The following is a 27540-nucleotide window of genomic DNA, read 5'->3' as shown; positions in this document are numbered from 1 at the left end:
CTCGGACTGCTGTTTATTCAAAGCATGTATCGGAGCGCTACAGATCTAGTGAACTTCTGTTTATGGTAGCATTACTGCAGTAAGTTGGGGGCTTACTCTAGTTTTCTACAATGTTATAATTAAGTTTGTAAAAGGTGCCCTCTTTTTATGCCTGTCTGATTGAAGAGTTTTTATAAAAACAATGCATGAAGCAAAAACTAGAATGAGTCAGAAAGTGACTGTAGCTGAAGAAAATGAAAAAGCAGAATTATGGCACTCGTTTACTGTCACTCCTAACACCATCAAACTGAGATGCTCTTTTCTACTAGAGGCTGGCCCAGCTCATCTGACCTGTACAGTTTTTTGGTAGCCAGGGAATTTGGACAAAGACTTTGTGTGAATCCTCTTCCTCTCTGTACTGTGCGAGTGATAAGAGCTTTCCTCCAAAACACACTTTACTGGATAATTCTATTATCCATCAACACGGAACAATGGAACTGCACTTGCCAGAATTTACATCTTGGGTAATTATTTTTGCTTTCATTTAGATTTGTTTCTAAGCTTCTGTTTTCCTCTGGCAACAGGCCTGAGTCTTTGGTAACTGGACACAAGCCTTCATGGATCCATAATTTACAGCTCTTCCTCTTTTCAAATTTTACTTCCCTTTTTTTCTATCTGTTTTCCCAATCATGTTTTTTTTCTATTACATCCTTTCAGCATCAACTTTTTTTTCCTGTTTACTGGGTTTCTAGTCCTAACACATGTCTTTTATTACCACAAGAAGGTTTATCAAAGTACTCTAAATGTGTGTTTGTGTGACAGACATATTGTGCCATGTCCTTGTGCAATGAGATCTAGAGATCATTGTGCAATGAGATCTAGAATCTGATCAAAATGTTTTAACTCATGGCACTGAGTTCATTCAAGGTCTCATGTCCCAGACAAATTACACGTGCCTTCTAACCAATTTGGATAAACAAATACTCTGAGGAGAATCGGAGATATCTTTTTCATAGGATTTAACTTCTTCGACCTTCCAGAACTTCAGGCAATTGGGACGCACAACTATTCTCCACCTTACTAAAGATAAAACTCTCTCTTTTCAAATATATATATGTGCACACACACACGCACTTATTTACTTATAGCTAAATAAGGTCATAAATAAAACCCAAAAGATCTAGGATGTTTTAACTATTTCATTGACTTTTCAGATTGTTTTTAAGCTGTTTTTTAAACTTTAAAGGCAACACTGATAGTGAACGGTTCCAAATGGTAAAACAGAAAATCCCCTTCAAATATAACCGGCCCGTAGAGGAGTGGCTGCAGGAAAAAGGTAACAGTCATTAAAACTTTCATTTTAAACCCATTTGATTCTAAACCCTCATTTTTAAAGCCTGCAAATAAATGTTTCTTAAATGATAATCGCCTGCTGCATAAATGACTGTTTTAATTTTCATTATAATTTGTGTCAGCTTCCACCTGCCATATGTTGATAAATCATGCTATAATACATTGCTATTAAAACGCAGTTAAAGGGACGAAATTCTAAGCTTGCTATCATAGTAACGACAAACAAACAAGCAAAAATTCAGGAGACGTTTTCTAAAAAAAAACAAAATGAAGAAGAGCGAAGAGCAACAACATGTATTATGGCAATTTAACCACTGCATGATTTTCCTCTTTTGATTTGTTTTTAAACTACATTTATATCTTTATTATCAAAGTTTTCTTAAAAAATTTTCAAACCTACTTGTTAAACCACTTCCTGTAAGTTTCTTTTTTCTCATTAGTCTGATTAGCCACGGTGGCTATGTATTTTCTAATTGTATTAAGATAATTAAACAATTTTAAAAAATGTTGTAAAGAAAACATTTTTTAACATTTTAATATAAACTACAGTGAGGGAGACAGAGAAAGATGGTTGTTCTGTCGCTTTTTTGCTATGTCTGGAGTACAATTTAAATACTCAAATGATACATTTGTCTAAGTTATGGGTCAAATTCTTCCCTAACTTAACCTCAGGCAGCGCTACTTAATTTTGTGTGTTTGCCTGGAATGATTTGCCTTAGTTCGGCAAAAGAGTTGTTAACATGCATAAGTCCAGCTGGTTTGAGTGAGAGTTCTGTATACACTCAGTGACCTATTGAAATGGGACTTGTGTCAGAACAGTAATGTTTTTTTATCAGGAATTTGGAGGGGAACAAAAAAATCTTGGATGTAAAGCCCGTTCCAAAGCCTGTTGAAGGTAACGGAGTAACTCTTACTAATTTCAGCAGGGTTTGGACTGGCTCTGGGTAATCTAGTGGAGCTTAAGTCAGGAGGATCTTCTCCATCTATACTAAATGTGATATTAAAAAAAAAAATAAAAAAAAAATCACTGTAACTAACTCCTTGCCTTAAAGTCTAGAAAAAGCAGAACATGATCTTCTCTTGTTTCCTTTTAAGAAAGTACTGCTGATAAAAGGGGGTGACCTTTGAACTCAGATCTTGCATTTTCTGTGCTAACTTAGACTATGGTTGTTACCAAATTTTTCAAGAGGGAAAACCGGTGTTTTGTAGGACTGGAAAAATGTAATTTATGTTCTGTTTCAAGCTTCTATCCTCAGCTGAATTAACAAATTGATTTAGACAGTATGAATTAAGTTAAGGTTACAAAGGATGTGGCTAACTATGTTCAAAATATTTTTATGTGAATGGTCTGATCCTGCAAAGTGTTGTGCACACTCAGTTCCCTTTGACTTCAATGAGAGCTGACAGCATTGCCCACTTTTCAGGTTTGGTCTACACGGGTGTAATGTTTGTAACTAAAGCTAAAGTATTTGTGAAAGTAAGACAAAAATATTTGTGTAACTACAACAGAAATATTTTTGGACCATCAGGGTTTCATGGAACAGTTAATTCAGCTAAATTGTAAATAAATTTTAAGATAAAGGTATTCAGAAAATGCTTATTGAGTCTCAGTGGGTTGCCCTGTTAATTTACAAGATCAAACTAAAATAAATAAATAAAGCTTAACACTAAAAAGAGGATAATTTTGGTAAGTTTGAATTGCTAAAGTCCCTTTAACACCAAAGACAATGATTGCCTCAATTTTGTTCAAACAGATGCATGTCTAATTCCTTGATGCAATTCATGTGCTTGAGAAACCCACCTCAGTTTTCTTCTGTGTTTTTGTTTTGGGTTTGTTTTTTTTTCCTTTTTGGTTTTCCATCAAATCTTTTATTTTATGTCACTGCTTCTCCAAGTTTGAGCTTATAAGCATGCCAAGGCACTTTCATTTGTAAGCTACCCTGAAGTTTTGAACTGAAGTCTACCTTTTGTGGATATTGGTGCTTTGTTAAAAGACAATCACACGTGCAGTAGGGCCTAAAAGAGGCAACATTTGAGCATTTAGACACTCTCAAAGCACTGGATGTTTTTAGGCTAGAAGGGTAGAGCCATGTTTTTACTAAAGTGAAAGGAAATTCTGTCTTTACGTTTTGTGTTAGGGAATTACATTGTGCAACAGTGTAACACCTGAGACAATATAGCTTTCTTCCTTATTCCAAAGTAGATAGACGTTTTCAGCAATTTAGGTACCACTCAAATTAAAAAATAATAAGAATGAATAATTTACCTGGCTGTTCACCAACCTGCTCATCCATCTGGTCATCCATCCAACAATTAATGTAACATGGAAACCTTCTGTCAGAAGACTTTATAAAGATGATGAGTGAAAGGGTAGCTTCCTATCAAAATGGAACAAGATGAACTGATGGATGAAGGAATAGATGGATTCATCAAAGAGGCAGCTTATAGAATAGCTGTCTTGCCCATGTGAGTTCTTGGCTTGAGTGAGGTAAGATGAAATGCTTTTCAACTGACATTTTTGAATGTCATAGATTTGGTCTTTGTTTGGTACCACTGTTAATTCATTATTCATAATAATGAAATAGTTCATTCTTGGAAAACAAATATAACACAACATCTTTCTGAAATGGCATCATTACTATATTTGAGGGTTTTTTTTTTTTAATTTTATGAGTTGGTTTCAAATATTTTTAAGAGGAGCCTAGGTTTACAGTCTTGAATTATATGAGTAATAACCAAAACATTAAACGCTATTAACTTCACTGAGATTATGTATGTGAGTAAAAAAAAGAAGTATTAGTCCTAAATTGTTCAACTTAAGTAGTCATAAAACCAGCAGATTTTCTTAGCAGAATACATGCTGTCTGCTAAGGCACAGATGTTACCTGTTCTGCAAGTGGATGAGCTAATAAAGCCCCAGAAGCATCTCATCAAAAGGACTGATCCTGGAAGTCCCTAATTCCTCAAATCTCTCTTACTTACATATGAAGTCTCATTGATGTGAGTGACTGTACTTTTGAAGCAAGAACTATTAGTGTGAATTAAGATTTGCAAAGTCAGGCCCCAAATCTCTCCTAGTGTTATGGAACAGTTACACTTCACTAAGATTTCTCTGTGATATTTTTAATCAGTATTCAGTTTTACAAATGAAGAAGTCAATGAGAGAGCAAACAAAGAAACAAAAGCTTGAACTATTCAGAATACTTACAAAGCAGAAATTTAAATATGCTCATCATTTTTCTCCAGTATGACACTAAAATAGCAGTAGGAAGAGTTGTCTGTGGAAAAGAAGGACTTGAGTTTGCAACTTTTACACACCTAGTAGAATTTACTAATGTAAACAGTTCCTTTATAAAATTCAGTGACCAAATAAATTTTACTTAAGGGGAAGTAAGGGCTTCAGAACCTTATCATCAAAAGAATGATTAGAAGATACCTGTGGTGGCAGAATTAAGTGTATATTCTCTCAACAGTTTTCTTTCATTCCATGTGCATTTCCCCGTTGTCTTTTTTCACGCACATATACACCATCGTAGAGTGAAGAACGAGGAATGATAGGTTGCAGGTGACTCCCACAAGTGATTGTTCTTTTAGCAAGCACAATTCTAGTACCAGTGCCCTCTCCAGCATTAACCATATGGTGCAGTGCATGAATCCTGGACTGGAAGACCACTTAACAATGAAGACCTCAAAACACACAAAATTCCTTTTTTAGTGGAGTGAGGCCACTTCCTTGCTGTAGGCTTTCTTTCAGAAGATGCAGATGAAGGCCTAGAAAGGGAGACATGATCTATTTTTCAGCCTTAATATACTAACTCCCCATTCTTGAAAGTAAAGCAAGAGGTATGACAGACATGTCTAAAGCTGTGCTATGAACTTGGGTTAGAATAGGTGACATCCTGAGGAGAGTTGCAATCTTCCAGTAAAAGTGAGGGAACCCATTTACTCTCCTGGCTTGGGGAGCTCTCCTAGCTGGAGCAGCAAAAATTCTACTTCCTCATCATCGCCCACCCCTGTTCCCTTTGGTAAAAGATGAAAAAATATATAGTGTTGATTCAAGGGGAGAAAGGAATGGAAATGGAAAGCTTTGAATGGTCAGTACCTTACCTCCATTTTCAGGGATAGCATCTCAAGATTAGCGAAATAGCTCCCTATTCATTACTCATCTCACCTCTACCTTTTGGCAGTCAATCATGAGTGAGGTGAGAAGGAGGGAACAGTAGCAAGTGAAATGTTTGGGTATGTAGAGGAAGGGACAGTAGGGAAAGACATGTAGTGCTAGAGGGAGGGAATGTGTGAAGAGAAGGGAAAATGGTGTAGTAAACAACTGACAGCATATCCATTAAAAAAATCCAAAGCAAAACAGGACAGAGAAGAAAAGCAAACTCTGAGGAAATGGTGTATGACAAGAGTTTGGCTTTGTACAGTGTACAGTGCCATTTCCTCTAGCTCAGACAGGAGCTGGGCTGAGAGGGCTGAATATTTTGACAGATCTTGTTATTGGATCCGATTTTTGTCATAGACAAGAGGAAAGGCTCTGTTTTTACATGATGAGGATGTGTGGCTTCAGTGCATGTTTGTTGATGTTTTAATAGACATACATTGCCTCTGGTAAGTTAAAACCTCCTAAGATGCAGAATATCGCATCAGGTGTTTCAACACTTTCCAGGGGAAGGATACCCTCCATTTTTATTTCTCGTTTTTTCATCAATGCAGTTACTCCACCCTGATCAAGTCGTAGTGTTTCATTTACAAATCTGTGGGTGAGGAGCACAAGGGATGTTCAGCCTATCTCCATATGTCCATGTTATACCTTTCCATACACTTTTGCTTAGTTAGCCAGGGCCCTCTTTGGGGACAGGAACTCCTTTCAGATACATTTCTTCTCTTGTCCCCATTCTCTTCCCCATGGTCCATCCTGTCACCATAAGATGATGCAACACCGCATCACCACTTGACTTCGAGACCCGTCACGACGACCACCAAAATTGGTGAGCTCCCCCTCGTATTTTGATCTACTCTAACCACTGGCTGCGAAGGAATGAGCAGTGGGTTATAGGCTGTGCTTTGCTACATGGTGGCATTTTGCACCTCTCACCAGGGTGGACTAGAGAGAGGAAGTGGTGAGTGAGAACTGGGGAGCGGGAATGGGATGGGGAGATGTGTTACAAACTTCATAAAAATGGGAAAACACAGTAAATATCTGAATGATGATTGACTTGATGCTGCATTGATAACCCTTCTGAGCTCTGCCCAGTCTGGTTGTCTGTTAATTCAACAGATTCCAGGTGGCATGCCCCTAATCTTCTGAGGAACAGTGAAATTATAGGCACCCAAAAGCAATTTATTTCTTAAGGTAGTCAACAGCCTGGGACGTAAGCAGTATTTATAGAGCAGTCCAGGCTGAACGTGACTTAAGTGTCCTGCAAAACTAGGTGAATTGGCAATTGTTACTAGACTTATTTTTAATATATTTTTCATTACATGTGATGTTAGACTACTCCTAACACTCAAGGTGTAACCTTGGGTAAACCACTTAACCTGCCTACATTTGAATTTCACTGCGAGAGGGGAGTCACATGTAAGGCATTCTGGGGCTTAACCGTTTGAAGCACCATGTTGTCCGTGCTACTTCAAAAACTTTGCTCTTTCAGAGACATCACGCATGTTTGCATTTGGTGTTTCTTGACTTTACATTTTTGAGCCTTCACAACACAAAATTTACAGGTAGAAGATCATGACTCATCATGTCTTAAGATTCCTACACAATCCTTATATCACCATCAACTTTTTCTGATGTTTTACTGTCCTCAAGCCACCCCTTAAAACCTTTGCATTATTAAAAGTGGCTTTATGAGTTAATCCCCATCCTCTGACCAGTCAAAATTGAAGGTTTATTTATGGGCTAAAGCTTGACAGGTACTGCAATCTGAATTGAGAGTTGAAAAATAGCCACATATTGAAGCCTTATTTGTAGTTTAAAATGGGTACAACTCTTGAGTGAGTTCAAATTTCTGACTGAGTCAAAGCTCCTCCAGAGTTTTGATGTGTGAGTGGATGCTGAAGAATGAGATTCAGTTTTAGCTGTTCTTCCTTTCAGGCTAATCTTTCTTATTAATGAGCTTTAGGCAGTACATTTCCATACTGTATTTTTACAGTGATAACAAACACTACCAAGAATGAATCTACTTCTTTGTTGTCCGTCATTTCTGGCCAGGACTCAATGTAAGATGCAAAGCGAAGGAAATGTCTGGCAATAATGTTATTCACCCCCCTTTACTAGGACGACAGTTAACGATCTTCAACACCCAGGCGCAAATAGCCATAGGAGGGAAGGACAGAGGGCGTCTCTTCCAAGGCCAGCTCTCCGGTCTCTATTACAATGGCTTGAAAGTGCTGAACATGGCAGCGGAGAACAACCCCAACATTAAAATCAATGGAAGTGTCCGACTTGTTGGGGAAGTCCCTTCCATCCTGGGAACAACACCCACAACCTCCGTGCCACCGGAAATGTCTACTACAGTCATGGAAACCACAACTACAATGGCCACCACTACAACCCGAAAAAATCGTTCACCACCCAGCATCCAGGTGAGTCAGTCTTCTGCATTTCCTTGGGTTCTTAATTAATCTTTTGTTTTGTTGCTCACTTGTAAATTCATGGAAGCCATGTTCTCTGAATCATGCTCCATGTAACTCTTTATTTTAATAATGTAAAACATCACAAAATGTTGTGTCCTGTGTTGGTGAACGAACAGCTGGATGAATTATTATGGCACATGTACGTGATAATGGGGACAAATTTTGCTCCTGTTCTAGTGCAACCCCATTTCTGTAAGTAAAACTGCCCCAGTGCGAATGAGAACATGTTTTTAACTGTTTCTGCAGTTCCATATGTGGGGAAATGTGTTCCTAAGAGAGCTACAAAGCTTAATGGGGGGTGGGTGTATGGTTATTTATTATTATGACAGTATGTATTGCTGCAACAGTGAAGTTCATAATGGGGAGAAAAGCAATGGAGCATTACTTCCAGGTATAGCCATTTTTCATTTTCCTTTTATAGCTTTCTTTCAGAAAACTTTAAAGGAACGCTATCAAGATCAGTTTCTTGCAAAATTTAGATGTTTCCATATAGAGCTGTTTCAAAATATTTGGTAAAAATCATTCATAGAAAAAAAAAATTAATTTCAGATGTTCTGGCTTAATTGTGCCAATGTAGCGTTTTCAGTCCTAAAAATGCCTCTCCTTGTCTGTGCAAAGAAAAGAATCACGTAAATAACCAGTCTGAGCAGTGGATCAGATTTTGAAAATTATTTATTTCAGTGGTGTACTATCATGTTATCAACTAGGGTGCAACATCTGTTTTAAAATCTGTATTTACATCAGAACCTCATCCTGTAGAAATCTACATACTTTCATTGCCACCAGCATACACTGGCTGGTCACTGGTGACTGATTATTGATCAGAGTGTGCCTTTATTAAACCTCCAGGGAAAGGTATATTCTTGTCTACGTGGAGAAAAAAAAATTATTCCATCTGGTTCCCTGAAACAATTTCTGCTGATTGGGACAGAAGACCTTAATGAAATCAAGGACTTTGAAATCTGTAATCATACAAGTTGCACAATTGTTTTCTAACTGCTTCAGAAAGTTTAATCAGTTATTGATTATGTTTGTGTATATATGACCGTTCTCTTAATTTTTTATCTAGTCTTGGTCACTTAGGATAAGAAAACACAAAAATCATCCTCTTAATTGTGTAGGAGGTCAGGCCACACCTGCAGTGTTGTGCCCAATTCTGGGCTCTTCAGTACCAAAGAGAGATGGAGCTACTGGAGAGAGTCAAGCAAAGGGCCTCTAAGATGGTTAAGGGATGGTTAAGGGAGCATCTCTCCTATGAGAAAAGGCTGAGAGAGCTGGGACTGTTCAGCCTGGAGAAGAGAAGGCTCAGAGGGATCTTATCAATGTGTACAAATACTTGAAGGGAGGGTGTAAAGCCGACAGTGGTGCCCAGTGACAGGACCAGAGGCAACGGTCACAAACTGAAACACAGGAGTTTCCATCTAAATGTCAGGAAACACTTTTTTACAGTGAGGGTAACCGAGCACTGGCACGGGTTGCCCAGAGAGGTTGTGGAGTGTCCATACTTGTAAATATTCAAAAGCCATCTGCACATGGTCTTGGGCAACTGGACCTGCTTGAGCATGGGAGTTGGACCAGATGACCTCCAGAGGTCCCTTCCAACCACAACCATTCTGTGATTCTGTTAAGTACCTCTGACTGCAGTGGAATTTACAGCTATTGGAATAACTAATTCCAAGCCAAGGTTTTATATTGCCTCCTTTGGTATTCTGTAAATCCAGTTGGCAGCAGGACTGGGATTATTTAAATTATTAGCCTCAAACACCCAATAGGTAATTTATAAAGTCTCAGCTAAATGTGGGGAAATTACCCCAAATTTGGTCATTCTTTGTCATAAACTTTGAAAGAATTACAGTTCCTTCTCCTCAGTGGCTGGCTCTAATTTTAGAGAAAATCTTTTACGATTACATCTCCAGAAGAATAAAGTCTGTGGTCCTAATCCTGCTCTTGTTGGTTTATTGGAGATTTTCTATAATTTATGAAGGCAACAGATCTGTGTTTAGCCATAGGAGTTTAACAGAGAATAGTCCTGGACATTTGTGGGCTGGATCAAGCTGGAAATGACCCTGGCTTTCTTGAAGAGGAACTCTTTCAGAAAGCTTCCTGCCTAACCTACATGGCAGTTCACTCAGCCTGTAGAGACCACTATGTGCTGAAAGAGCATCAAGAAGATTTAATAAAGTGTCAAAGTGCTTCTAAAAACATGGTTAGAGCAGTGATTTCCTGGATACGCATGCACCACAACAAATGGCCTTATCTCAGCTGATATTAAAGCAATAACTCTTTGACACTTCGTGCTACCCACTAAAAGAAAGACAAAGGTCAATATGTACCACCATTACAACTTTCTGTATTTCAATATCAGGCCATTTTATTGCTGTCGCAGCACAGATGGCTTGCCTTTCTTCCTCACTCTTAGTAGAATTTGATTCTGTCAGCTTAAGTTGTGTTATTTGTGTGGTGAAAGTGAGAAGAAATTGTCTTTTTTCTGTTTGGGCAGTATCTCCAACTGTGGTTTTCAGATGCCTAATGATTATTTTATCTTGCTTGTGTTCGACATCACCATTGTCAAGCCTGCTTACAATTTTAGATCTAAGTGGTGGAAAAATCTAATAGAACAAGTTTGTTTTTTGGGGAACGTAAAATATAGCTACCTAAGGCTATGAGCGGTACAAATACAGTTAGTTATTACCTTGCTCCAGCTTTCTTGTCTCTTTCCTGCTCAGAAATAAACAATTTTTCTTCACTTTCAAGGCCTTTCACAGTTTAGCCTCTTCTGTCCCCATGCTGATCAGCACAATTCAAGCATTTTTTTGCTCCCTTCTTAGGTTTGATCATAAAAATCTTTCTGCTTCCTGGTACCATCCACAAGGCAACTACAGGTTATTTTTCCAATCCCACTGAAGCCCTCCTTTCATCATGATGTGTGCCAAAAAGTTGTCAGAAGTTAGGCTGATAGTGGTCTAAGGCAGCTGTTTATCAAGCTCATCAATGTTGTCACATTTTTTTGTTTTATTATCCATTTTTCTGTATCCATGTGTGATATCTTGTTTTATGCTTAGATTGCAGATTCCTTGCATTCAAAATATACTTTTTATTCTGCACGTGTACACTATTTAGCACAGAAGGGTTCTGGACCATTGTGGAAACACCAAGCATGATACAAGTAAAACATCTAATGCAAAATAGCAGAAGTTGGGATAAAGAATTATTATTATTACTGTATTAGAAGTATCTGTGCAATTTGTATAACTCATTTTCATATGTAAGTAACTAAAACTTCTCCTTTTTGAAATGCATATGAAGCTTTTGCAGAATATCGTCTGTAATCCCAAAGTGATAAGAAATCCAAGGGAATTTCAGTAGGATTTAGATTTACACATCACTTGTTAAGGAAGTGAAGAAGAGCATGAGATTTCTTCTGTTTGTAATGTACACCAAGATACCTCCTGCAGTTAAGTAGTCTGAGTACTGCCGAAAATATTTTAGAGCACAGTTAGGCTAAAACAGCTGGGAAAATGAATTGCTTTAAAAATACGCAGTGTATGCACAGGCCAATAACATGCTTCGCAGTTTGTGAAGATCCCAGTCGTGGGATATAGGCTTGGACAAACAACCAAGACAAAGGGAATTAAGAGAAGAGTATTACTGGAAATACCCGGTGGCAATGATATTAGCATTTTAAATGTCTATAACTTCATTTTGTTTTAAAATTTATAATGGCATTTCTGCAAGGCAGTGAAACTCGGATCAGTGGAGGATAGGCAGGATTTGAGTGAGAAACAGTTGAGATGTATGACTGGATGCTATACTGATAGGAACCTTTCTGTGATTCAAATATCCTTCAGAGAGGCCTTGAAAGAAGATAACAAGAGCTGATCTTTTTCTGTTAAATGAAAATAAGGGAGAAAAAGGAGTTTCAATTTGTGGGGTTTTTTTTCAGTGAGTTGCAAATGGTGCTTGTGCTCTGCTGCCCTGAGTAGAAATGCTGATTTGACTTTCTCACTCGTGGTTTTGCTCTGGATTTAAGTATGATCTAAATTCCTGCTGCTGGTCTCAGGGCCCTGACACACCAGACTCTTCTGTGATAATAATATCCTCTCTGGGATTTCTGCTTTGCCACGTTACCCTATGAAGGCCTCAAAGATAGGCCATTAGCTTTTGCATGTGGTACGGTAGCATGCTGTGCAGGCTGCTATTAGATGAGAGTCACTGTACTGTGCCATGTTGTATTCTTGCAAGGTTGCCATGTTTCTCGCAGGTTTACTTCCTTAGCAATTGTTAAAGGTGTCCCTATTTCCTCATTTATAGCACAGCTTCAATTATTAGTGAAGTAGCTCAGGGATTTCTGGGTCTGGGAGACTTCTGTGAAAATGAGTTAAGGTGACACTCATTCTCTTGGCTTCTGCTTTGATGTCAATTGCTTATATGCTCAGAATTTATTTACTGAGTCACTGCTCAAAGCTTTTTAGGAGACTCTCCATATGCCCTCATGTGGCATGTTCTGTCCAGTTCACAGCTGGGTCACTCAGTTTTCAAATTATTTGTGTAAAGATATCTTTGAAGTTAATTGCTAAGTAATGCTAGTCTAGAAAAGCATATATGGTGATACACAACTATTCCATTCAAAACATATTCAGTTCAGCAAATCCAAGCTATGATTCCAGCTGGTACATGGGTTCTTAAGGAGAACTGCTCCAGAGGCCCTAGGGGCCACTGTCCTCTGGCAGGCCCCTAATGTGTTTGCCCTGTGACATGGATGCTTGCGTCCCAAGACCCCACAGACAGTTTTCTGTGCAAAAAAGATCAGAACCCTTCTGGGAGGGCGGATGGATTTCTGGTTATGTTCTCCATGAAGAGCCAGAAACTGCGTGCGCTGTTACATAGAATCATAGAATTGTTGAGGTTGGAAGGGACCTTTAAGATCATTGAGTCCAACCTTTAACCTACCCTGACAAAAGCCACTTCTAAACCATGTCCCTAAGTGCCCCATCTACCCTTTTTTTAAACACCTCCAGGGATGGTGAATCCACCACCTCCCTGGGCAGCCTATTCTAATGTTTAATAACCCTTTCAGTGAAGAAATGTTCCCTAATATCCAATCTAAACCTCCCCTGACGTAACTTGAACCCGTTTCCCCTTGTCCTATCACTTGTCACCAGGGAGAAGAGGTCAGCCCCCATCTCTCTACAACCTCCTTTCAGGTAGTTGTAGAGGGTGATGAGGTCTCCCCTCAGCCTCCTCTTCTCCAGGCTAAACAAGCCCAGCTCCCTCAGTTGTTCTTCATAAGGTTTGTCCTCCAGACCCCTCACCAGCTTTGTAGCCCTCCTCTGGACACGCTCCAACACCTCAATGTCCCTCTTGTAGCGAGGGGCCCAAAACTGAACGCAGTACTCGAGGTGGGGCCTCACCAGTGCCGAGTACAGGGGGATGATCACTTCCCTAGTCCGGCTCACCACACTATTCCTGATACTGGCTAGGATGCTGTTGGCCTTCTTGGCCACCTGGGCACACTGCTGGCTCATATTCAGCCGGCTGTCAACCAACACCCCCAGGTCCTTTTCTGCTGGGCTGCTTTCGAGCCACTCTGCCCCAATCCTGTAGCGCTGCATGGGGTTGTTTTGACCCAAGTGCAGGACCCAGCATTTGGCCTTGTTGAACCTCATACCATTGGTCTCAGCCCATCGATCCAGCCTGTCCAGATCCCTCTGCAGAGCCAACCTACCCTCAAGCAGATCAACACGACCGCCCAGCTTAGTGTCATCTGCGAATTTACTGAGGGTGCATTCGATCCCTTCATCCAGATCATTGATAAAGATATTAAAGAGAACCGGCCCCAGCACCGAGCCCTGGGGGACACCACTTGTGACCAGACACCAACTGGATTTAACTCCATTTACCACCACTCTCTGGGCACGGCCATCCAGCCAGTTTTTTACCCAGCAAAGAGTACACCTGTCCAGGCCATGAGCAGCCAGTTTCTCCAGGAGAATGCTGTGGGAAACAGTGTCAAAAGCTTTGCAAAAATCCAAGTAGTTAACATTCATAGCTTTTCCCTCATCCACTAAGTGGGTCACCTTATCATAGAAGGATATTAGGTTTGATAGGCGTGACCTGCCCTTCACAAAGCCATGCTGACTGGGCCTGATCACCCTGTTCTCCTGCATGTGCCGTGTAATGGCACTGAGGAGGATCTGTTCCATGACCTTCCCAGGCACCGAGGTCAGACTGACTGGCCTGTAGTTCCCCGGATCCTCCTTCCGGCCCTTCTTGTGGATGGGTGTCACATTTGCTAACCTCCAGTCAGCTGGGACCTCCCCGGTTGTCCAGGACTGCTCATAAATGATACCAAGTGGCCTAGTGAGCACCTCCACCAGCTCTTTCAATACCCTTGGGTGGATCCCATCCGGCCCCATAGATTTGTGCACCTCCAGGTGCTGAAGCAGGTCCCTCACCGTTTCCCTTTGGATTACGGGGGCTTCATTCTGCTCCCCATCCCTGTCTTCTAGTTCAGGGGTCTGGGTGCTCAGGGAACAACTGGTCCTACTGCTGAAGACTGAGGCAAAGACTTCATTAAGTACCTCAGCCTCTTCCTCATCCTTGGTCACTATGTTGCCGGCCCTATCTACTAGAGGACAGAGATAATCCTTAGTCCTCTTCTTATTGCTAATATATTTATAGAAACTTTTTTTGTTGTCCTTGACAACAGAAGCCAGGTTTAGCTCTAGCTGGGCTTTGGCCCTCCTGATTTTTTCCCTACATAGCTTAACTACCTCTTTGTAGTCGTCTTGAGTGGCCTGCCCTTCCTTCCAGAGGCCATAGATCCTCTTTTTTTCCCTAAGTTGCGACACTAGCTCCCTGTTTAGCCAGGCCGGTCTTTTTCCCCGACGGCTTGTCTTCTGGCACATGGGGACAGCCTGCTCCTGCGCCTTTAAGACTTCCTTCTTGAAAATCATCCAGGCTTCCTGGGCTCCTTTGCCCTGGAGGACTGCCTCCCAGGGGACTTTGTCAACCAGGCTCCTGAAAAGCCCAAAGTCCGCCCTCTGGAAGTCCAAGGTAGCAGTTCTGCTGACCCCTCTCCTTGCTTCTCGCAAAATCAAAAACTCTATCATTTCATGGTCACTGTTCCCAAGACAGCCTCCAACCTTCACATCCCCCACAAGACCTTCCCTATTTACAAACAACAGATCCAGCAGGGCACCTTCCCTAGTTGGCTCTCTCACTAGCTGTGTCAGGAAGTTATCCCCTGCACATTCCAGGAACCTTCTAGACTGTTCCCTCCCTGCTGTATTGTATTCCCAGCAGATGTCCGGCAAATTGAAGTCCCCCACGAGGACAAGAGCTCGCAATCTTGAGACTTCTCCCAGCCGTTTATAGAATATTTCATCTGCCTCTTCATCCTGATTGGGCGGTCTATAACAGACTCCTACTACGATATCTGCCTTGTTAGCCCTGCCCCTGATTCTTACCCATAAACACTCAGTCTCATTATCACCATCATTAAGTTCAAAGCATATTCAAATACATATCCAGTGTATGCCTCAACTTCTTGAGATGAGGGTAATGTCACTTGCCAGACTAGTCAAACTGTAGCTTGGAGGTGACAACAATAAATACTTGTGGATGTTTTCAGTTATAATCTTGGAGCCATAGAATGACCGTGTATGATATAGAATATGCAGAATGTTCTCTCTAAAAAATGGAAGAGGGAATCTGCCCGTTATCCGTATGGAGAGTCCAGCCCATTGGTATGGCTCAGAACAAGGTTCTCAACCTTTTGTTTTAACCATTAAGCTTTCCAGCCTTCTAAGTACGTTTTCTATTGAGGGTCCAATAATCTTGATTAATGTCTTTCCATAACGTGCAGCTCCAGGCTAAATCCTTTCTTACAGTGTATATCACAAAGGAAAATAGCACAGAAGATTTGTCAGTCTAATTAGACTTTCACTGTCAGCTAAGACAAATAAAATTGTCTCACCCTTGGTCTTGCCTAGGTACTTTCTTTTAGACTCATAGATAATAATTTGGGGGGGGAAAGAAATTGGCCTTTAATTTAGTTTTTGTTTCTTATAAGTCACTAGTGACATTTTCATCCCAAGACTGCAAAGCTCTAATGAAAAAAGAGCTTTTGATGAGTCTCTGCTTTAAAGATTGACTTCATTGGCCCAGTGGTATGGCTGAGAATTACGCAGTCTGGTTCTCATCCCTCCTTTTCTGCTTCTTCCTCAACTATTTTTTCTTAAAGAGACCAAAGCCCCCAACCTGTACCATCTTTCAGAGTGGAATCCTTTCTCCTGCACTACAGTTCTGTTGGGTGAGATGGTAAAGGTGCACTGCTGCAGTGAAATTCACAAAATGGCATTTACTTAATTCACAGCCACATCTCTTCTGTGATCATTAGGTGGTAACATGGTTTGGGCAGAGAAAGAAAGCAGAGGTTGGAAGCAAGAATCCAAATGTGGTATAGAAAATTTTCATGCAAACTACTGTTCATGTATGTTACAGGGTGATTAATCCAATAATACCGAATGACCTCTAAATACTTCACAGGTATATAGTACAGAAATAGATTTAGTGCACAGTGAAATAGAGAATCTTTGGTCTATAATGTAGTAGCCACCTAGCCAGAAACATCTGTATGATATGATAGGGAAATGGATAAAAAATATTCTCCAAGTTTTAAATGAATATTAGATGGGGGAGTGGTGTGGTGTGTTTAAATTATATTTATTGATGGTAGTGTTTAGGATACTCAGCTTACCTGTAAAGCTCATATGATCTAAAATATAATCCTGTATTTTCATTATTTCATTCACTTTCTGCAGAAAGGCAGGTGTGATGCACTTCTGGAAGTGCCATAGTGAACCAGGAATTCAGTACCCATCCAAAAAGAGACTGTGATTTTACTGTAATATTATTTTCCCAGCCTACGCTTCCAAGTACTGACAAGCACTGATGATGGAAATAAGCTCAGCCTTGTATTTCTGCTAAGCACAATTACAATAATAAAGAGCATTGTATTTGTAAAACAGCTCATGCATATGCTGGTATATGCTCTCATTTGTTGACATTATCACCAGTGATATTTGAACATTTAACTTAGTAATCATTGTCTCCTCCAAATGGAGACTACTCTTTTGTCACTCCAGGGGAGGAAAGTGATTGAATGTGTGTGGCAAACTTGAGTGCCGCAAGTTGACGCATAGTATGATTTCTCAAAATATAGCTTACACTCATTCTTTGGATAACCTGTTTTTATATAGTAGTGTTGTCAAGTCATTGCTTCAGACAATCCTCTATTTGTTCTGCTGGGACCCACACTGTCTTTTAATTTTTTCAGTCTAATAGTTTACAGAAGACCCAAGTTAGCTGATTCATTTCTACAAGGGTTGAGTTTACATTGCCTTTAATCTGCAGATGTGAACAACCATTTGGGACTTGCAGCAAAATCTCAGCTGGTGTTTTGAACACATGTACCCAGTTCTGTTCCACTGTGAATTTTGTAAATTAAGATTTGGCCCAGCGTGTGAAGGGGAGGCTGGTCTAACACTTTTCTAGAATTTCAGCACTTTTTTAGATTTTCTCTGATGAAGTTTTTTATCTTGATCAAGAATTTATTAAAATATTTGCTTGATTTTTGGTGATCAAAAAGCACACCCTCTTCTGTAATAAAAGGATAAGAAGCAGTAATAACAGCTGTAGTAAACTGATACCTACCTTCTTCAGACAGGCAGGCATATATTTCTCGGAAAGTACCCTTAATGACATCAGTATGTAGGGGTTTTTTTAGGGCACAGTATCCCTTTATGTATTTAGACATGTCATTTGCCCTGCCAAAAAGAATTCTTGAAAGTCACATGGAAGATTATTTTCAAAATCTGATTAATACAGTACTCAGGAACTAAAGCTACTATAGTTGACTATACGTTTTATCACAAGCCAAATGAAAGAATAGGACAAATGGGTTGTTCTAAGGCTGTTGTGCAGCAGCAATATATGATGAAGAGATCCAGTACTGCAAAAGCAACTGCTTAGAAATAAATGGAGTAGAATCAATGGTTATAGCTCAAATACAGTTGGAGGATTGACTCACATTTTGTTATAGCATATCTGCTCTGCTTGCTATTTATATACTTCAGGGAAATGCCTAGAAGCTGCAGACATTGCCAGAATACTTCCAGAGCACATAGTTCCATTTTATTTGTTTGGATTTTTTTACAAGACTGGCTGAGAGGTGGGAACATACCTCTTACCTTTCCTAGCTCATATTTGAATGAATGTGCAGAAATTAAAAACACATCCATGTTGTTGTGACAGACCTGCTTTCTAAAACCATCTAATTTAATGCCTTGGGTTTTCTCTAGAATTATGATGTTGTTAACTAGCGGAAACAGAAGGATTTCTGCTAATTTCTTTTTCATCTGTGAGATGAGTTGTCAGTGATTTGCAAGATATGTCTGTCACGATACAGCTCTTAAAAGTAGCGCTTAGCAAGACAGGCTTTACAACCACCAATCCTTTCTCTCCTCCCTTAGATGGCATATGAGTAGGCGGGATGTTGTTAATTTTGATTGCAAAATTACTTCTATTGTATTCTGAAAGATAGTTAAGAATTGGTTTCCACAAAATTTCAACAGAAAATTAAAGCCAAAGGGGAATTGGATTTCAGTTCTCCTGATATTGCATGGGATGCAAATGTTCCTCTTCTTCTTTCTTATGGTGTGTTTTTGGAGAAAATTTGGTCTGTTGGCTTTTCAGCCTTATAATGACTTATGAAGGGACCATTTTCCCTAATAATTGCTTGGAGAGTTTTCCACTGGTGCTGTGTTGCCCATTTTGCTGACTCTTGGATTGGGCTTGCTAAAGAAATTGATTTGTGGGTAAGGACACTTCCAGGGAATACCAGTAGTTTATTAGGAGGAGTGAACCAGAGCATAGGAAACGTTGGGAATGATCTCATGGCTAAATGTATGAAAGTGGGTAGAGAAAGAATGAATACAGAGGTGCAGACTAGGAACTAAGATCTAGAGGATGAGATACACCTATCGCATAGAGATATGGGAAGGAAATAGCAAGATTTAAAGATGGAGAGTGACATGGCTCGAGTTAGTTGGCTGGTGGTTCTAGCAACTCTGTTTTGGGTAGACAAAGGTTTGGAGAAGAGAGAAACTCATACCCATATGGTTTAGTAACCGCTCTTCTACTTTTTGCCAAGCTGGCAGGGATTCAGTTCAGTAAAACTGCTGGCAGTGACATCTGAGGACCCATGGTCTCTTCCACAGCAGTACAAAGTCAGGCAGAGCTGGACTCTCACACACTTGTACTAAGATCATCTAAAAAGCACCTCTTCCTCTCACTTGCAACAGCTCCTTTCCTGTAAGTGTTTTGAAGCAGGAAAACTCATTCTTAGTGTAAAGAGAGTCAGGTCAAGTAAGGAGAAAAAACTGTGATGTGTTGTGCTCTTTTAACATCCAAGCAATAGCCTCAGTGCCCAAACCATACAGAGATTTGCACAAATAGCTTGAATTTAACTTGGTCAAAATGTCCTTTTCTTTTTTCCTGAAAGATGACCTCCAATGAAAGTATAAGGACATGAATGATTTTAATCTGTGGTAACAATGGAGAACCAGTCCTGACTGACTCCAGCAGCATAAATATACAAAATGACAGATTATCCTGCTGCCTCCCTCCCTGCTGCCTGAGCAGACACATACACACTCAGTAGCACGCAGCAAAATTCAAATTGGTCTTTATCTTTTATCTGTTGCCCCAGTGATTAATGCTGCTCTTGCTGGGAGACTAATCGAACGAGGGGAAATATGGAGAAAGAAATATGTATTTCTTAGACTATCGTTATCAGTGTTATTATTATTCCTTTAATATATTTTCCTCCTGTTAGAAGAACTTAATGTACTGACGCAGTAGGAAGCGGGAGGTGAGAGCAGATTTGATGGCAGGAAGATGAATGGGGCAGGCCGCAGCAAGTGGAACACAGGCGTTTTGCAGAATGAGCTGAGCTGCTGAAGTGCTTTGGGGTTGTGGTGTTTTAGCTAGAAAACCAAGAGGCTGTAGCAGGCTGAATACGGGTCCTGAACCAGGAACTACTGTTTTCTAAGCCCCACTCAATTCACTCAGCAGCTGTCAACAAACCTCCTCTATAAATGGTTCTTTACTTTCCCTGTGGAGTAAAATAAGGATACACTCGGTCTGTCACACATCCAAGTTTACAGGCACTATTCTGAAAGTATGGGTAATCCCTCATAAATTCCCTCACATGTTGTATTCCCTTTCCCTCTTGCCTGGTCCTTAGCCTAGGTCTTTCATTGTCATACTGTGACCCTGTAGTTCCAGTCTGATCCTACAGATGTGTATAGCACAGAGCAGAAAATTTACCCTGTGCTGTGGTAAAACCAGAAATGGATGCTTTGAGTATGGGTATAACTTAGATTTAGTAGGAGGCCTGTCTTATGAATGAGTAGGAATGGATTCCAATTGTCTTGTTCCCTCAGGCTCTTAAGAAAAAAGACTTAAATATGGTAATTAAGGGATCACACCTTGTTCTCCCTTTGAGATGAGGACTACAGAAAGGAGGACCTGTAATAAAGGAATAGACTTGTTTGGGATTAAGGGTCATGTTGCCTCTCTCCTTATTTCAGCATTCTGGCTGTTTTAACAAGTGTGAATACGTGTTTTCCAAATATACTCTTGTGGTGAGATAGTGATGGACATCAAAAAGGAAACGAGATAGAAAGAGGAGCTATGATACCTATGCTATAGAAGCATTTTTGGTAGGATCAGTATTCCCTGGCCTCTCTGTGTTATTACTCTTTTCTGTGGGTATATTGGCATAATGTCCTCTTCCTTCACAGAGTAGGCTCAAGACTTGTAAATATGTTTAGGGTCCAAATCTTATGCATAATTACCTTAGCTCCCAATTGATTACATTTAGGCAGCAGTTAATCCTTTTGTTCTCTGCTAGAGCAATGCTGTGTGTTTGTATTAACACTTATATTAGCATGCGGGTCTCTAGTGCCCAGGTTTGTTTCATTGTTATAGACATAACCTCATTAGAGATATTCATAGAAAAGCAAGCTAAAACTGATTCTGTACACCCGATAAATGCAACTCCTCCGCTCACGTTAGTCCCATATATGTCTCCCAATTTATAAATACTGCTTAAGTTGTCCTCCCTCTGCCTAGTGCTTTGCTGTTTACTCTGTCACACTTTAGATTTAGATGAACTGAAGTTGTTCTTAAGCTTGTGAGCAAAGGTTGTTCAGGTGACTGCTGCTGTCACCTGCTTGTCTCATCTTGAGATTTAGCAATTTGTGGGAAATGAAATTTAGAAATGTAGATATGCTAGGCAGGTCAGATTATATAGCCCACTCCTCTGGAGTCCCTGAAGGCATTCAGCTTTAACGGTGTCAGAGGAGGATCTATGCAGCAGAGCTTATGGGCTTCCTCCAGAGCCAAGAGGACAGCTGGCCCCACTCCGTAACAGATCTGTGTGCAGGTGCTGGGGATCAGCCATCAGGTAGGATTTCCAGTTGCTTGCCACAAATAAGAGTGCTGGGGTGGAAAGGGTAGATGGGAGGAAGGTTTTGTGTTGTGTCTGTGCCTCAGAAAGAACTACTGCAGTGGAAGCCTCTCCTGAGAGGACTTCTTCCACCCCCACATCTGACTAATTGTGAGGTGTTGTTGCTTGCCTGAAGATGAATAATTCTTTGGTGCTCAGATGGCTGATTACATGTTGTCCTTCTGTTTATGGATTCAAGCACAGCAGAGAAATTTCTGCTTGCTTGGCTGTAGCATTTGTTGCCCTGGCAAGAAGGAAGAGCCACTTACAATCTGCTGTGAAAAGGCCTGGTGTCTCTCTGGCTGCCTCTCAGCTAATGTCTGATGCTTGCAAGTTGTTTGTTTTGTTCTTTCTTAACTGAAGTCATAGGAATGGTGTTAGTTTCTGCTCCATGTGATTCCTGGAGGGAAGGGAGGGAGGAAGTTGGCAAGAACTGGAAAGGAGGGTAAGAGCCTGGCTGTAAATTCCTAAGGACCAGGATCTGCAATGTTCGCTTTGGCTTTAGGAAATGCTGTAGCAATTGGAGTGAGTTGCAGCCCTGCGGTTTCCACCTTGCTCTTTTTATGATGGTTTGTTGTATAGTTCCAGCTAGGTCCCTGGATCAGCTTCTGAATTCAGTCTGAATTGCCCCCCAAGGCCAAACTTTCCTAGCGGGGCTTGGGAAGTTCTGCTGATGCAGCTCTTGGCCAGGGATTTATTCTCTCCTGCTTACTGTCGTAGTGGTGGACACTAGACATCAAAGACAGCCAGACAATTAGAAAGTTAAATGGCATCAGGGCTTCTGCTGGGAGGGGAGAAATAGGGTGAAAGAGGATGGCAATGTCATCACCTTCCCAGAGAGAGCTGCAGATTGAACAGGGCAAAGGATGTAAATAACAGTTTACAACACCAAGGATAATTCTAGAGGCAGAGAGAGGTAATGGCACAGGCTGTCTGTCCCTCTGGTTCTGTCAGTTTTTGTCACTTTGAATTTACTGACTGTATTTCTTCTATTCAAGCCTGTTTTAATGACAACAGTAGCTGAACTTCAGGAGGATTTGGGGATTTCATTTTTTTTTTTTAACATTTTTTCCTCTTGATAGCTGTTCTTCCCTTGCGCTTTTGTCCTTCTAAAGCTGAGAAGGCAACTTCAGTGGTGGCAATGAACGTGACAGTGGTTAGGCAGTGCCATACCCCATTTCTTCCAATAGGACACTATGGAGAAGACAAGAGGAGTGATCACTATTATCTATGGGTACAGCTAAGCTCCATCTGGCAAGTTGCATTTGCAGTACCTGTCACGTGTATTGCCTTGGCATCTGAGAGTATTTCAGCTCAGGAGCCCATCTACCTGCAATGGTCCATGAATTCAGACCAAGGATGTGGGGAGAAATAGTGAATTATTAACTCAAAACACATATGTACCTAGAAATCAGAAAACCACTTGTTAATTACATCTCTCTGAGCCAGAAATCCTCTCCTATCAGTATATTTTATTTATATGACTGATACCTTTTACAGTAGAATTACATGGAGATTTAGACTAGGGCTGAATCATAACTTCATGTTGCAAGTCAGGGCATTATTCGGCAGTCTTGTGCAAATTCATGCATAGAAGACAAAGACTGAAAAAAACCAAAACTAGCAGTCTGTACCCTTCTCATTTCTGTTCCTTTCTGCTGTCCAGGAAGACTTTTTAAAAGAAAGAAAACAGTACTTTCTGAAAAAGGTGAGGGGTGCTTTTCAGTTGCAAAAGCAGAACTAATTAAAACTTGTTTTGTTTGATTATATTTTTATCATTCATAGCTTAATTTTTAAGTTTTATTTGCAGGAAAGTGTGGGGTCTGGAAAATAAAATTTTCTGACTTTTTTGAGATGTGCAGACAAAAGTGATAGTAAAAACCATAATATGAATTTTGGTTTCAAACTTGCCAAAGATATCAGTGACCATGAATGGTCATACTCACTGTTCCTAGAGGCAAATTTTTTGTATTGAAAACCTTCGTGTAAGAAAATCTGGTAGCCAGTTGTAAAAACTATAGAATAATAGAATGGAGGCTTTGTTTGTGAAAACGGCTGTTCCTTCTAAAACCACCAAGCAATGCTATAACAGAAAATGCACATCAGTGAAGAAGAATGTGCTCATAAGCACTTCTTACTGGAAATTGTACATATATCCTGGAAGGGATATGAAGAAGTTAAACGTGGACTGTCCTATAACTCTGGTATGGGATCTGTAATGGGACTGTGTTTTTTCTGATCACTGCATGTAGTGATTGTTCATGTAACTGGATCATGTTGTTCCAGGTGCCATTTCTGCTCTATTTTAATGCATTTGGCGTGATTTACATTTGAACAGAGCAGTGAAATTTGGGCTGTAACCCACATGGCAGCATCAGGAAGACAATTTTAACTTGATTGACCTTCTTTGGCATCAGATTGTATGCAGAGGTCCAGCCATTCCTGGTTCTAGACACAGAATTCGCTTTCCTGCTTGTGTGTAATTTGGGGAAACTCATAATTCAGTTGATGCCTTTGACATAGTGCCAGGTAGAGGGAGTTGTCTAAAGCGATCCCGTCAGCCAAATCTCACTGGGTAGAGCTGTGATTATTTGTTCTGCAGCAAGGGAAATGAGTGGATTTCAAATCCCCTTGACCAAAGCCTTCAGTCTCTGGGATAGACCATGTGGCACCTGCTGGAGCCTTCTGTATGTGTGCTAACAGTAATGAAAACAGGCGTTAACAAAATTTCTTTCTGAAGCACCTTACAAACTGTATCTGAGGATTGTTGTTTTTTTCATGACAGATGCACAGAAAATTGTAGGTTAGCACCTAATTATTGTTTAATAATGTATAGCTAACCCAGCAGTAGTTTGGGATGGCAACCAAAGATGCTTTCAAACATGGCCATGAAGCAAGACACAAAACCATACAAAAGCAGGATATAATTAACCAAGTTGTCATTGCATCAGGACACCCCTAAATCAGTTATTTTAAAAAAGATTGTTGAATAGTCAAATGATCTCAATAAGACTATTACCTCAACAATGGCTCCTTCTGACATCCAAAATTATGTGCTCTGATTAAAGAGAATCCTCCTCATCTGCATTTCATGGCTGTACTTTTGGTATCTTGTTAATGTGTGCAAGCTGTTCTCATCCACAGAGAACAGGAAGTGGTTTGGGTTTTGTTTTGTTTTCTTTCTGTTAAGGAAAGACAGGTAGGTCTGGACAACAGTGAAGCAATGTCCAAATAGGTCTAAATTAACTCAGTTTAGGCATTGGAAAACATTCTCCATATTAACTTGTCACATTGCTTACTGAGAAGCAGGGAGTATTATCTCAGATGAATTGGTTCACACACGACCCCATATTAACATGGTTGTTACGAGCTTATACTTCAGCTGTTTTCAGAGGTAGCTGGGGTTCAAATTGGCACAAGTCAACAGATGATGCAAGTGGCCAAGTTCAGTGGCAGCATCAAAGACATGGCAAAGCTTCAATGTTTGTGACTCAAAGACTTTCCTTACTGAATTTTGCCATTTAATAGGTCATCGTTCACATGTCTCTGATCACCCCTTTAAGCTGCCTCCTGGCAGAGCTAGCAGATCAGGACATACGCTTGTGCCTGAGCTGCTTCGGGTCACAGCCTGAGCTGCAGTGCCAACCCCTTTAGATGAGCAGATTCCACTGTGTGCTGATTCCTGAAATGGAGCTGGGGAGGAATGGACACACTGATGTCTTCGTTGCCCTTGCTGCAGGGACAATAACCTCTGGCTGGTGGGTGAGGAGGACAGCTGGGGATTCTAACATCTTCGGCCACTGCTGCAGGAGTAAAAAATTATGTCAGTCAGAGCTTTTTATTATAAATGAGGCAATTTCGTAATATGGCAAGGCTTTTCAATGCCCTTGCAATGCTTTATTGAAGTTTCTCTGAATGGCATTACATTCTGTAGTGCCAAATGGAGATACATATCCAAAGCTTTCAATGGGATACAGTACTTGCTTCAGCAGAATATCCTTTTTCCCTAGGTGTATTCACCTAGTAACTTATTTCTGGGACTGCTATGCCTTCTGTGACAGTTCTGCCACTTTGAAGTCCTTCTTGAACCAGTGAAAGATTTTCATTAGCTGTCAAGGGTTTTCATTAAAATGATCTTTGGCTTTGACCTCTTAAACTGAGATCTTGCACCCTATGTTGGCATCCCATGAGAATGGTTTATTCATTGCTCCTTCTGTACCTGGCTAAAATCTTAAGCTTCTGAGGAATTTTTTTCTCTTTAAAAAAGAAAGTCAAGTGAGCCTAATTATTTTCCTGCCCAGGAGTGTGGTGTACCCTATTAAAATACACCTTGAGTGGCACACCTGCATGGTCCTCTCACTAAGGCTGAGATGCTTGCTGTGCTGTTCAAGGCTTCTGTAAAAAAAGATGAGCTCACATGTGCTTTCCAGGCTTTACTGTGTCGTCTTTATCTTCAGACCTGGAAAACAAATCAAAGAAAAAGCATTCATGTCAAACTCTAGGTATTTTTTTTCCTTCTAAATTAAAAAGGGCTTTCTCGGATGTGGAGCACTTCTGAATGGCCTCCGCTGTGCTTTCTGAAGCTGCTCTGCTGTGGAGCGTTTATGTGCTGTCAGTGGCAGCTGTCTCCCCCCAAAGAATTTGCAGCGATGTTGTTAGACTGCCAGGGCTCTGACTTAACCTCTTCTGTCTCAGCTTGCATCTTGTGTTTTTGTTTTTGTTTTTTTCTCCTCTCTCCTGCCATTACATCGCATCGCACCACACTGTCTTTCTCCTTTCTTATGTAGGTCTCTTAATTTCCGCAACTCCCTTCTGCTTCTTCAGTGCCTCCACCTTTTGTTTATTGTAATGTCAGATGAATATAGACCTTATACACTGATATAAACTCACTCAAATGGAATTGCTTTTCCCATTCCCACAAACGCTAGGGACCCTGTAATGTCCCTGCCCCTTTTGAAGAGGGTGCGCCCTTCGCATTTCCAGCAGATTTGCAAAGTGCAAAGAGAACGAAGCTCTTCCCTGGGAGAATGGGATGCACCTGCCTTGCAGGGCTTAGTCTTAATTTGATCGACAGGTTTAGCAGACAGTAACTGAGACCATGAAATGGGCAGGAGGTTTCAGAGGACTTTGTTACCTGCCCAATGCATCTGCTTATGGATTTTTGCATGTGTGTGCTATATTTCTCTTGGATTCCCTCCCTGGACATTGATTCCCAGAGGGTGAGGATTGACTGCCTTACAATATTATCCTGGCTAAGGTTCCTGCAAGCACTGTTTATGAAAACACCTAATCCTTCCAGGATGTTTATTACTCAATTAGTGGTGGTAATACAGCTGTACATTTCACAAAATATAAAATATTGACATTTATTTGTTTAAAATCAGTTGCTTTTTTTTATTTGCCTAGCTTTAGTTTTGTGTTACAGAACAGCACAAATGGGACTCTGTTATTTGATGTTTTTTGTAATCCAGTCTTTCTCCCTTTTTCCGAACTAACCCATCCTCATTCATGAGAACTAGCAGCCTGAAATTCAGTGTGTACTGAAGAAGCAGGCTAAGTCAGCCTTCATTAAACTCCATGCCTCTGTTTAGGATGTTCTCACTCTCTGTAACAGCTAACTTCAAAGATGAGTCACGTGTAACTTCATTTCACTGTAGTCACAGCTAGCTAGAAATTAAAATAACCTGACTCTCTTCTTTCAAACTGAAATGAAACAAAACTAATGTGAATTAGAAATAACTGCATACAAGCAGAGTAATAAGAATGAATGAGGAAACAAGATTCTAATCTAGTATAAAGTTGTTAAGTTGTTATTTATACTAGCCTTCTTTCTTTCCTTTTTATGCTCTCTCCTTTGAGGGGCAATGACAAGCTCAAGATCCATCTTGTAACTATCTTCTGCCACCTCATGATGATCTAAGAATTACATTATGTGGGCTACCCATTGCGGCTCAAGTCGCACTGTTTCTTTTCTGTCAGTAAAGTAGGAC

The 27540-nt window shown here is 40.4% G+C and overlaps 1 protein-coding gene across 34 annotated transcripts in view; it reads left to right on the top strand.

Moving 5' to 3' along the window:
- NRXN3 (neurexin 3) overlaps window positions 1-27540 on the top strand; it is a 1025535-nt gene that overhangs the window by 906609 nt on the left and 91386 nt on the right. For 13 of the 34 annotated variants that reach the window (XR_010071082.1, XR_010071083.1, XM_063335015.1 and 10 more), the window contains 3 exons: window positions 1226-1315; window positions 6264-6323; window positions 7616-7923. Coding sequence is in view for 31 of the 34 variants with exons in the window: in XM_063335015.1 (XP_063191085.1) it covers window positions 1226-1315; window positions 6264-6323; window positions 7616-7923 (458 nt within the window). In the remaining 3 variants the exon portion in view is untranslated. The remainder of the gene's footprint in view (window positions 1-1225; window positions 1316-6263; window positions 6324-7615; window positions 7924-27540) is intronic. The other 21 variants (XR_010071084.1, XM_063335016.1, XM_063335031.1 and 18 more) reach the window with 2 other exon arrangements.

Source organism: Chroicocephalus ridibundus, chromosome 4, assembly GCF_963924245.1.
Source record: "Chroicocephalus ridibundus chromosome 4, bChrRid1.1, whole genome shotgun sequence".
Classification (NCBI taxonomy): Eukaryota; Metazoa; Chordata; class Aves; order Charadriiformes; family Laridae; genus Chroicocephalus; species Chroicocephalus ridibundus.
This window is presented reverse-complemented; position numbering and strand designations above follow the sequence as displayed.